The 12,341-nt window shown below is 53.6% G+C and overlaps 1 protein-coding gene across 1 annotated transcript in view; it reads left to right on the forward strand.

The window, feature by feature from the left end:
- The window catches only part of ZNF618 (zinc finger protein 618), a 184,405-nt gene that overhangs the window by 120,442 nt on the left and 51,622 nt on the right, over nucleotides 1-12,341 (forward strand). The window contains exons 4-5 of the mRNA XM_079926009.1: nucleotides 10,700-10,777; nucleotides 11,411-11,449. Of these exons, the coding sequence (XP_079782135.1) occupies nucleotides 10,700-10,777; nucleotides 11,411-11,449 (117 nt within the window). The remainder of the gene's footprint in view (nucleotides 1-10,699; nucleotides 10,778-11,410; nucleotides 11,450-12,341) is intronic.

Here is a 12,341-nt window from a genome sequence, read left to right on the forward strand (position 1 = left end):
CAGTTGGGGGCGCTGCTCTGTTCTGGACCCAGGCTTAAAGCAGCCATTGTCTGGAATGCTGCCAGCCAAGTGACAGAGGGAAAGAGCTCTGGAGGGACTCATGTGCCAGCTGCGATCCACAAGTGAGATGTGTTAATTCCCTTCACAGTCATTGGCCAGGTTAGTCAGGTGGCCCCGCCCAACCCCAGGGAGGTGGGGAAATGCCATTTCCCATGTGACAGAAGGGGGGATGAACCAGAAATATTTGCTGAAGAACATGAGTGACTTAGCCCAGTGTCGAATGAAAGAAGAGTCTTTTCTGGGGCCTGCGTCTGACCTCCCTCCACCAGTGTTCACTCCCCAAGGCCTAGGACTGTGTTAGCCACTCATAGATGTGTTAGTTAACTGAGGAGAGGCCCTGCCCTGCTCACTTTAAGACTCACTGGACCCAGGAGTTATTTATGCCCTTCACTGGGAGATGCCCAGTGAAGGGTAGTTGAATCTGAACCTTGAGGCGGGGCCAGCAGTCAGGATTCAGTGGGGAAAGCCTGGAGTGGCCATGCATGGAAATGCTGGGAGTCCTCCCTGGGCCAACTCCCTGCACAGTGAGAGGCCCCAGGGCCTCATGCCAGCCACAGACTCTGGTTTCCAGCTCAGCTGCTACTCAGCAATAGGTTCCTTGGCCTTGCTGTGCCTTAATGTCCTCTTCTGTTAAAGGAGACATGCTCCCTGTCCTGGCCACCTCATAGGTGTGGGAACCGAAGGGGACAGTGTTGTGCAAGGAGAATGAGCTCGGCTCCTCAGGCTGGGAGTGGATCCAGGCTCCCTGACTTAATGGCTGTTGCACCTTGGGCAAACTGCTTGACCTCTCTGTGCCTCAGTTCTCACAATTGCAAATTCATGGGGTTAGGTGAGGATTCAATAGGATAATGTGTATAAAGTACTCAACATTATACTTAGTAAATAATTCGCTGTTATTAGCAGTAATACTAGTATTGATAGTATAAAGTACCTCTTCGAGAGGAAAGAGTAGTAATAGTTTCTGCTTTTTTCCCAGGTCTGAAGAATAAGCCAGTGTGATGTAGAGAAGAAGCAGGATAGAAAAGAAAGTTGGCATTGGCTGAGGTGTCAGAAGACATGGCTTCTAGTTGGTTCTCGGTTTTCTCCCCTGAGCTTCTTCTAGTACTGCCCCCCTAGAATCCAGGGACGTTGAGGATGTTATGCAGTTTCTGAGTAACCTGCTTTTGGAAGACTTCTGTGGAAAAGGTGTAAGAACCACAGTTAGAAGCGGAGCCACCATTTTGGAGCCGGTACCAAAGCAGGGCCAGGGCACCCCCTGCTGGTCATGATGGCGTCTCACATCCATCAAGGCAGACCTCCTTGAGGGTGTAGTCTCTTCTGCCAAGGGTCAGGCTCAGAGGAATCTGGCTTGGCCTTTTAGTAGCAGGAAAGAAAGGCAACTTTTTAAAAAAAAATCAGTGTTAGAATTGAACATTCTGAACTCATCTCATCTCAAAAAGGCAAGTAGATATTGTCTTATGGGCCACATCCGAGCAATTGCTGCTGGCTATTAGGAGTTCTGTGTTGAAGATTCTAAAGGGTGTCATGATTGATTATTGATGTCTGTCATGGATATGGAAGTGGGCAGAGGAGCTCCGCATGCTATAGATGCGGCACTCAGACCCCCTTATTTTATAGAGGGACAAACAAAGGCCTAGGAAATGCAAGAGATTTGCCACTCCACCTCACAGCACCCACCTCCCACCTGCTCCTGGAAGTAAAACAAGGAAGGAAAGCATTCCCAGGGATCTGGCCGGGACAGAATGCTGGTTAGAGCCATCCCTTTAAATGAGCTTATGCCACAGTGTGCTTCTGTGCCCTGGTGGCTGGGCGCCGTGCAGTGAACATGTTCCCAGGGCACTTGGCAGGGGTGCGCAGGGCTGTGGCCGGGCTCTGTTGCTCAATACAATAGTGTTCCTGTTCGGTCACCCAGTGCTGTGCCATGAGGGAACCTCCTGCTTGCCTTTTCTCTGAGCTCCATCCGCCTGTTCCCACCCTGAAGTCCTCACTGGCCCTTTAACAGCCATCAGACAAACAGTGTTCCTAGTGACACAAACATTATCTGAGGCACCTCCCATGGAGGAACTTTGGGTCTGGACACATGGATGGCATTTGGCCGCTTCTCAGACTTGTAGAGCCGGGAGGGGCATCAGTGCCCAGGAGGCTGGCTGCCAAGCTTGCCGTAGTTGCTGCTACTTTTCTGCTGCCCAGAAATTCTTTGTGCTGAAAAGGGTCTCTCTCAGTCTAGAGAGACTGAGAAAAGGGTTATCTCTCTCCTTTTTTAGCAAGAAGAGCAGAGACGATACCGACTGTGACAACTTTGTTGGATAAAACCAGAAGTGAAAGGCATCCCTAACTGATCACTGCACACTGTCCCAACAGTGTACCTCAGAATCCTTCTCAACACAGTATACTAGGAAGTCACTGCCAGTCAGCTAGAATTGAAAAATCTGAAGTAGACACCTGCTCGTCAGCCTTGTCCTAGATGATGAAGACAAGGCGAGCTGGGTTTACACCAAAAAGCATCCAGCCCATGGAGCATTTCCTGGAAGAATGGTGCAGAAGAGATGATGGGGTCTAAGTATTCACGACTTAGAGCATTTTGGTGGGACGGGACCGGGCAGACACATTCCAAGTAGCCCCAACCAATACAGGAAAGTCACCAGGAGGTGATTTCAGCTCATGAAAGGGAGGACTCTGTGATTATGGGAAGTGTTTGGTAACTGAATACAGGCCTGTGAGGGAGTGAGTTCCTGTCCTGGAGATGGGTGAGCAGAGGAGGGTCACGACCAGGTACAGGAGGGAGAGTCAGTCAGCTGGGAGCCTGGATCCTGCAAGGATGTTTCTAGGCAGCGAGCTTTGGGCACCAGGGGTGGTGGTGTTTTCACACACACAGGGCTGCCCAGGGAGGAGGGGCAGGGAAAGAGGAGGCGGGGCCTTGGCCACAGCTCTGGAAGGAGCAACAGAAGAGCAGACAGCCGTTCAGACACAGACACATGGGTTTCGGTCTCTTATAAACCCGGGCAGCGAAGGTGCCAGGTCCCGCTTTGTAGTGCCAGCTGATAGTTTCCTGTTTCAGTCGGCGTTGGCAGGGCTTTGGGCCTGAGCCTGCCAGAGCCTACGCTCAGCTGTTTGCCGCAGCCACTCAGAAAGGAGGGTTCTGGCCTCCCTCTCAGGTGCGTCTTATCCCAGCTGCTGACTCTCCATCTGGTGGTCCAGGGTGGGATGGGGTTCCTGTGGAGGGTCTCCGTGGGAAAGGGCCCCTGGACTGTAACCAAAAGACCTGGGGTCTGCCCCGCTGTGGGGCTCAGGATGTTAAGGCTCCCTTAACCTCTCTGAGCCATACTGTCTTCACTGATCAGTGGGTGTAATAAAATCTGTCTGTCTTTCCAGTAGGATTGTTGAGGTCAGACTGAAGTCATAGGTATAAAAGTGGTTTTGAGGGGGACAGAAAATGCAAAACAGATACCAGTGGTATTAGCCAAGGCCTTGGACGTTGACACATCCGGGGTTACCTCTGGAATGATAGGAAGCTGAAAGGCCAATGGCTTCAAACTTCTTTTCTTCAATATCTCCTAAAAGAATTTTGAGAAACTATATTCTCTTTCACATTTTTGAGTTGACGTCTAACGTTTTCATCCAAAGTTGGAGTAATTACAAAGGATATAATTTCTGACGTGTTGTATTGTTTTTTTTAAAATGTGGCATTTTGGAAATAAAACTCTCAACCACTCTTTTAAGTGTATCCAAGGGAATCCAAACCCCACCGCTTTTGATATCCACCATCATCCTTTTAAAAACCGTATGAACAGGCTCATCTTGAACAGTCAGAAGTTATGCATCTTTCCTTTTTCTCCTTGAACTCACATTTCCAGCCCACTTCCCTCACAGGATTTTATCCTAATGTAATGTATTTTTTATGCTTGAGAGTCTTTTATTGATCACCGTTTCACACTCATCTCCCACAACAAGATGTACGTAAGTTGAAATAGAAATTTCTAAAAAATACGTTGGGATCAGAAAGCTGTACATTTTAAAACGTTTGTTTTTCCTGATGGAGTTGCTCTTAGCATATACTTTGTCAAAAACAAATTTAGATAAATAGCAAACGTAAAAGTAAAAAATTACTGAAAATGCACCTCTTAATGAAATAGATGAGCCTTTATTTCTTCTTCAATTGGCTCAAGTTTCTGTGAATTAATATTTCTTATTGTTGAGTGAGACAAGATTCAGCATTCATTTAATTCCTTTTTTTCCATTTTCTTTTCTTTTTTCCAATATATTTATTTAATTTATTTATTTTTGGCTGCGTTGGGTCTTCATTGCTGCACGCGGGCAGGGACTACTCTTCGTTGTAGTGCGCGGGCTTCCCACTGCAGTGGCTTCTCTTGTTGCAGAGCACGGGCTCTAGGCGCATGGGCTTCAGTAGTTGTGGCACGCAGGCTCAGTAGTGGTGGCTCGCGGGCTCTAGAGTGCAGGCTCAGTAGTTGTGGCACACGGGCTTAGTTGCTCCGCGGCGTGTGGGATCTTCCCGGACCAGGGCTCGAACCCGTGTCCCCTGCATTGGTAGGCGGATTCTTAAACCACTGTGCCACCAGGGAAGCCCTCCATTTTCTTAAGTGTAAGTGCTTAGAAGGCTTGATCACATAAATAAGGAGCCAGGGGTGGAGGCAGTCTTGTTTTATCAGTGTCACTCAATTCTTTGAACACCTTCCAGTTTGTACGCCAGAAATCACACAGGGGTCTATCGTCAGATATTATTTTCAGTGGTCTCTTCGCTGACAACTCCATTAGATTCTTCTTCAATTTTGTTGAAAACAAAGAATTAGAAATCACCCAATTTACAAAAGAAATTATTCCCAGTCATTAGATCCACCCACTTTCTAAGTCCAACACAGCATCTCTTTGCCTGGAGCCTTGAGATGTTCATCCCCCTTGGACAGCACCACGGTGGGATTGGGGTGGGTGAAAGGACCATTGTGTTTGTCGTGTGGAGAAGGGTGACGGTGAGGAGAACCAGCTGAGTGGGGCCTCCCTGCCCTCCACGTTCTCTGGCCCATTGGTTTTAGGAAGAAATGCATTGGGAATGGATTCTCTTAAAATTCCCTGTGCTCATACATCCCCAGGGGATTTGTAGTCTACTTGGAAGACCGTGGTCCCGAGGACATTTGGTCTGAGTCCCAGCCCCAGAGAGCCTCAGGAAACCTACTTGTCCACGACTTAACCTCTCCAGGCCCCCTGTCCCCCAGCAGGCTGTGCTTGGGCCAGCTCTGCTGCTTCTTAGGACCAAGGGGGCAGGGTGCTCCTGAGCATGTGATCTGTGAACAGCGGCTCCCAAGACTCTTTGAGCTAAATATGGGACTGCCTGTTGTGAGGAGCCATGTGTCCGTCCCCCCACCTTGTGTTTTTCTTCTCTCCTTCCCCTGCTCTGGATTTCTGCCTTGTTGCATTTTGTGTATCCTGAAAGGTGGTGGAGCTGATCTGGAGCTCTCTGGGTGCCAGTGATAGAGTTCAGGCATGCCGCCCACATTCCTCTTCTACCTCCGTCTTGCCACTTCTCCCTCCAGTGGCTTCGGGACCTCCACCCACCTGCTCTCACCTGGCCTCACTTGGTCTGTCCAGTGCTCTTGGGAAGGGAGCTTAAGCCAGGCTCTCTGCCAGGTGGTTACAGAAAATGCTAGACAGATGCTCTTCATCAGTGCCTGTGGATTCTTGTTGTGTCACTAGTGACAACGGGATGGGGGAGAGGAAAAGGCTTGTGTCTGTGTGCTGACGTGTCCTGCCATCCATCCCAGGCAGTCTCTCCCAAGGCTCTTGATAGGGTGCTCTGGGGGTCCTGTGGTGGTACCAGACCTGGTAGGGGGCTCTGCTGCCCTGCAGTGTTAGGGGGGAGCCCCATGATTGAAGGGGGTTCCTTGGCATCCGGAGGTAACCCGGCACGGTGGCAGTAGGATGGCTCTGGATCGCTGAAGGCCAGCTTTGAGCCCAGTTCCTCACTAGCCACTATCTGAGTGGCCCCAGCCCTGGACCACCTGGCCCCTAGAACTTTCAAGTTCATGGTTGAAGTGGCCATTGAGTTGTCTCAACCACATGAGGGCTTCTGGGAAGATGGAGGATGGAAATGAGACCTGGGTGTACTCGGTAACTGGTAGCCGTTAGCAGGCGCCCTCTCTTCTTGGCATCCTCCCGGGGGCTGACTGTGTGGTGGTCACACACACGGGCACTGGAGCAGCAGGACAGATCAGGTGACCTCTGGCCCGATGTGTTCCCCCTCATCTGAAAAATGGGGATAATAATCACCTTCCTGTGCTGGATTTGTGAAGATGAACTGAGCCGATGCGTGAGAAGCCCCCGAGTCCAGAGCCCGCTCCCACTAGCTGGCTGCGTGAAGTGGGCAAGTTGCAGCTTCCGCACCGTGCAGTGGGGTGCGGTGGGGTCAGAGGCCAGCCTGTGCAGAGACGTTGGAGAGGCGCAAGTGAAATGAGTTGCAGCGCCTGCACTTAGGAGGCTGGGAGAGATGGAGACAAAGGACAGGAGGGTAGCCGGGAACGTGGTGGAGTGAAGAAGCGGGCGGGGCAGGGAGTCAGGCAGCGGGGAGGGGGACCTTCTGAGCGGAGAGTCTCCGTCGGTGAGGTCCCTCCAGCACCCACTGCACCAACCTGGGGTACACGGTGGCCGTGGGCCAGGGGGACACAAGGCCACAGCACACGTGGGGTACATCCTCCCTGGAGGGTCATTTTGCTGGAAGGATTACGGGGAGAAATGTTAGGTTATAACCACGGGATGGGTAACTTTATGTTACATCCATGTTATGAATCAGGACAGAGGAAACATAAAGCTGCAGGGGGATCTGGGCCTGCGGCTGCTGTTTGCCATAGCCCAGCCTCCCCGGGGGACGTGTGGCTGCCCCTTCGCCAGCACAAGCTCTTCAGTGAAAAAGTAGACGGCGTGGTCTTGTCCAACCCTCTCGTGTGTGGATGGGGAGACTGAGGCACTGAGAGGTCAGGAGACTGGCCAGCCCTAGACTCAGAGCCCTCCTCACTGGGCCCCATCTTTAAGGGCTCTTTCTGATTTCTTACTAGTTCAGATGGAAGAGCGCCGGAAGGCAGCCCTCACGGTGAATCTGTGCGAACCGTATTCAGGGCCCAAGCGTTCAGATATGCATCTGATACGTGATGGCTGAGGGGCAGGAGGACCGATCGGGGGCCAGCATGAGGGCGGGGGCGTGGCTGAGTGCAGCCGTCAGCTGCAGACCCCTGAGTATACAGGGCCTGCTAGCCTCTGCAGGGACACAGGGAGCCACCTGTTCCACCCATCACTGCCACCGGTCAGCAAATCTGAGCCTGCCCGGGGCCCGGGAAGACGTGCTGCTGGAGGGATGGTAGAGCACATAGGAATCTGGAAGCCGGGAACGTCGGGACCTTTTCAGCAGCACTTGCTATGGGCTGCAGCTCTGAAACAAGCCAAGGGGAGCAAGGAGTTCCATCTCCCAAATTTGTTGGGAGACCTGGGGTTAACAGTCCGCTGGGTTCCGTTACTGCAGGACCTCTCCCAGCGGGCGCAGCTCCCGTGCATGGTGCCTCCCCCGATGGGCCGCGCCTCCCCCTTGCTTGGTCACAGGCTCCTCTCCCTGGGATGCATTCAGGAAGCTGGGTCCCAGCGCACTTTGGGGAAAGCTGACAGTAACAGCAGCTCTCCTTTACCGAGTGCTTGCCTTGTACTAGGAACTGTGTTTAGTGGCCACAGTATTACTGCTCATATTATTGCTCGCCCCCCCCTTCCTCCCCACCCCCCGCCAATAAGGTGGGTAGCATTTTACTGTGTCCATTTTACAGAGAGGAAGCCTGAGGTGTGGGTGTTTCCATGACTTGTCCAGGGCCCCAGGCTGGTATGTGGTGAGCCGGGATTTGAACCCAGGCTTGCTGACACAGCTGCGCTGTGGGGCTGCCACTCTGTTGCACTCTCCCCACGCACCAGCCTCCCTGCCCATCCAGCCCCTTCTGCAGATGGAGCACCTGCAGCCTGGGGTCTTAGGGTGAGTGGGGGAGAGGCAGGACCTTGAACTCAGGTGTCCCTCCTGCCAACACACACTGCTCTGTCCTGAGACTCTGTGCCAAGCAAGGGGTCTGCTCTGCCCTGGGGCCAGGAGAGGGCCCGAAGCTGGCGAACTGTGCCCCTGTGATTCTCTGAATGGGTTGAGGCCTGTGAGCAAGGCTGCATGGACCCTTGGCTGTCTGTGGATTGAGGGAGAAGCCAGTGGGACACCTGCTTATGAACAGTGTCAACTGGGTGGGTGAGTCGGGGACATCGCAGCCTGCAGGCTCTGTCCATCAGCCTACACTTACTGTATGGTTTGGGGAAAGACCTTGGGTACTGAGGGCAGTTGGAGAAACTGAGGCCCAGGCCTAGTGGCAGAGAGGGGTAGAGCTGGGGCTTAGAGACCTCATCAGAAGTGCATCAAGTCTAAACAAGTCTTCCCCATCACAGACTGTGGCCTCGGTCCTTTGGGGAGAGACTCCCCCTTCCCTGGGCTGCCTGCCCCTACACGTCCCCCCGTCTTTCCCTTCCCCTGCTCAAGGCCCCTGCCTGCGGCCCCTTGCTATAGCCGTGTCAGGGCCCCGCACTGTGCCCACCAGGTCCTGCACTTGGCCATCGTAGCACAGCCAGTCTGCACATCCTCTCGCCTGGTGGGCTGTCTGCTTCCCATCAGATGGAGGGCAGCGATCGCGTCTTGCTTATGGTTGGGGCCTCGGTGCCGGGCATGTGAAGACGCTCAATAAATTCCCGATCGGTTGAAGGAGAATTAGCAGAAACCGTTGAGGCATGGGTTGGAGACAGAGAGAGGGAGTCCAGGTCTTTATTACTCAGTGACAGATGAGTAGAACAGCAGGACTCCGTGAATTTACTGAGCCCCTGCTGTGTGCTAGTCACGGGACTGAAGACAGGGAAATATACACTCTGATCTTTGCCCTCCGTGGGTTTATATTTTTCCCAGTAAGACAAGGGTAACACATATAAAACCACTGAATAACAGGCTGCTAAATTCCATGCTGGTTTGCAGGACAGCGTTCCCTTGAGTGACCCACAGTAGCAAAGTGGCGCTGCCCCCTGGGGGCCGCTGACTCGCAGGTTGTAGCTCAGTCATCCTGATCTTGGTCATGAGATGCAGGTATCATAGTCCTGTTTTACAGGTGAGGAAGCTGAGGCTCGGACCGGAAAAGGAATGTTCCTGCGATCAAACAGCTAGGGGCTGGCAGAGCTGAGCTCACGGTCAGGCTCCGAGCCCAGTGCTCTTCTGACTTAACCTGATACTTGGAGTTCACACCCAGTAGCCGGGCCTCTGGCCCGAGGTCGGAGACCGCAGGCAGTGGGAGTTGATGATGGTCCCACTCACCGACTGTCCGCGCTCGTGGTAGGAATACTACTCATGCTTCATCCAGTCTTCACATAGATGCTCTTAAGTTAGCCACAGTTTTCCAATAAGGAGACTGAGGCCCGGCCAGCAAATGGTTTAGCTGAGACTCCATCCTAGGGCTGCCTGACTTCAAACCAGTGGTTCCCACGCCTGGTTGCTGGGCACCAGAATCTTCTGTGGATGCTGTGGGAAAAGGCAGCTTCCTAGGCCCCTGGCCCGAGCCATTCTGGTACTGTTAGCCTGGGGTGGGGTCAGGGACTCTGTGTGTGTGCAAGCTCCCAGGTCGTTCTGTTAGGGATGGGGCCTGGGCCCAGGTGGTGGCAGGCCTGTGTGAGGGATGGGCAGGGCCTCTACCTCCTGGGACCCCTGCCAGGCTGGATCTGATGGGCTCTGCTTGCCTTCCTGCCATGGGCCTTTGCCCTAGGATCTGCATGGGTGGGCCCTGCCTTTGACTTATCTGAAATGCCTGCTGGGAACTCAGCCATTTCAGTCTACCTGCCTCTGGGAGAAGGGCCTGGCAGAGGGCTGGAGTCAGACATTCATACCATGTTGATCTCTGCACGTCTGAGGGATCAAGACGGCACCTCAACAGACAAGAGAGGCCCTCTCCTTGTCAGACACATCTGTAGTAGAGCTGGGCACTTCCTGATGGGGCGTAGGGCGAACTCTGTGAGGTAGGTACTTTTAGCCCCATTTTGCAGATGAGCAGACTGAGGCTTAGTGTGTTTAAGGAAATTACCAAGGTCATGCTGCTGGTAAGTGGCAGAACCCAGATACATGGTTTAAAGCCTGTGCTCTTAACCTCTGTCCATCCTGGCGGGGAGAGCAGTAGCTAGAAATTATTCTGTTGCATCTAAGTGATGATTTCCTTACATGGATGCAATTTATTCCTTATCCTGAAGTTGTTTTACATTCATCTCCTTTTTCCTTTCAAGGAATAACTGTGAGTTACCTAAGAAGTTACCCTCTCTGTCTTAGATTTGGAAGCTGAGGCCCAGAGGCGGGAAGTGACTCTCCCAAGGTCACTCAGAAAATAGAGACAAAAGCCTGAAATAGACCCCAGCCTCCTGACCTCCAGCTCAGTGCTGTCTTTGCTGGTCCTTGCTGCCTCTTTGCTCGTGGGAGACACGATAGCCCATTGGCACAGAGTTAGCATTACCTGGAGGCATCACCAGGGGTCCCGGGGCCTCGTGGTTGCGCACGTTGGATGCTGGCTGACCAGTCCCTTCCTTTCCTGTTTTCTAGGTTCCTACGAGTGTGGAATCTGTGGCAAGAAGTACAAATATTACAACTGTTTCCAGACCCACGTACGGGCACACCGAGGTGAGTGGCATGTCCCTGGGGCAGAGCTGAGGGGCCGCACCTTCCCATCCTCCGCCTGGGTCCCTCCAGGGTGACCCCAGAGGCCCTCAGAGCTCTTTCTGCAGTAGGAGTGGGACCTGAAGAGGAGAGGAGAGGCCTCCTTAACTTGGGAGAGCACCCAGGGATGGGGGTGGGGTGGGGTACAGCAGGATATGCCACCAGTGCCCCCTGTCTGCCCCGCACAGGCCCGCTTCCTCCCAAGGTGCTTCAGTGCTGTTCACTGTCAGCGGTCCTTGCAGGGAAGGTGCTCGTGTGTCATCTCATGTGCTGCTCATGACAGCCCAGGGAGTGGGGCGGGGTGCTGTCTCCATTCTGAAGATGAGGGTGCTGAAGCTACGGGAACAGGAGGGATGGTGCCTGCCCCTCCCTGAGCCTGACCCTGGCAGGCAGGGAGGAAGGGCACCGGCTCAGGGCCTGACAGACAGCAGAGAACACGGGGAAGGCTTTGTGCCCGCATCCTGAGTGGGAAGAGAGCATCCCTGGGCACGCGGTAGCGGCTTCTCCTGGCCTCCGCCTGCCCGGCTTCTCTCTCTTTTGGTGCTGGCCCTTCCATTGGTCCACTCTGCTCACCTCCTTCTTCTCTCTCTCTCACAGACACAGAAGCCACCTCAGGGGAGGGAGCCTCCCAAGGCAGTGAGTATTTTTCCCTCCTCTTGGACTGTGCGGGCTGAGAGGGCCAGGGGTGGGAGGAGAAGGGAGAGCCAGGGCCGGGGGTGATGCTCTCAACCCATCACCCCCACCCCAGGCGGCTTCTGGGAGGCCTGTTGCTGTGATGCAGGCTTTGGCTTTGGACACAGCACCTCAGAGCAGCGTTTCCCAAAGTGTGCTCCGTGGCTAGGCATGCTGGGGGAAGTTAACAGGCTTTCTGTCCGTAAAGGCTTCTCTGGCCAGATAACCTGGGGAAGCCTTGAGTTCTGCTAAGTTGAACATGTTTCTTTGCTGTAGACTTTTCAGGGCCCTTCACCGGCAAAATAGGCACGTGTATCCCCAAGAGGGGTCCAGGGTATACACCATTTCCTATGTTCTTTTGACTCCCACTCATGGGTCGGGGGCTCCGTAGCTGATGCTGGGGAAATGCATGGGCACGAACCCTGGGGTGCGGCATCCCGCCGCTTGGCATGTACAGGGCCTCGGCATGTGGGGATACTGTTCTGCTTGGCTACGTGTGGCCCCTGCTTGCCTTGTCTCCAGATCTAAACCCACAGGGCTGGCAGACAGCCAGCACAACAAACCTGACTGAGCCCCGGAACCCAGCAGTTCCCCTCCCAGGTGCGTGTGTGCGCACATCCACCCAAAGATGGGAATCAGGGTGTTCTTAGCACTACTCGTAACGGCTTCAAACTGGAAGCCACCCAAGTGCCTAGCGCTAGTTGAATAGAGAAGTGAGCCGTGGTGTGTCCCACAAAGGACTACAGTACAGCAGTGAGAGGGAAAGGCGGACAGCTACACACAGCACCGTGGGTTACCCGCAAACAGAACGTTAGGAAAAGGAGCCCGGCACAAAGAGTGTTTCCCCTAAGATCTG

Source organism: Stenella coeruleoalba, assembly GCF_951394435.1.
Source record: "Stenella coeruleoalba genome assembly, chromosome: 7".
In the NCBI taxonomy this organism is placed as follows: domain Eukaryota; kingdom Metazoa; phylum Chordata; class Mammalia; order Artiodactyla; family Delphinidae; genus Stenella; species Stenella coeruleoalba.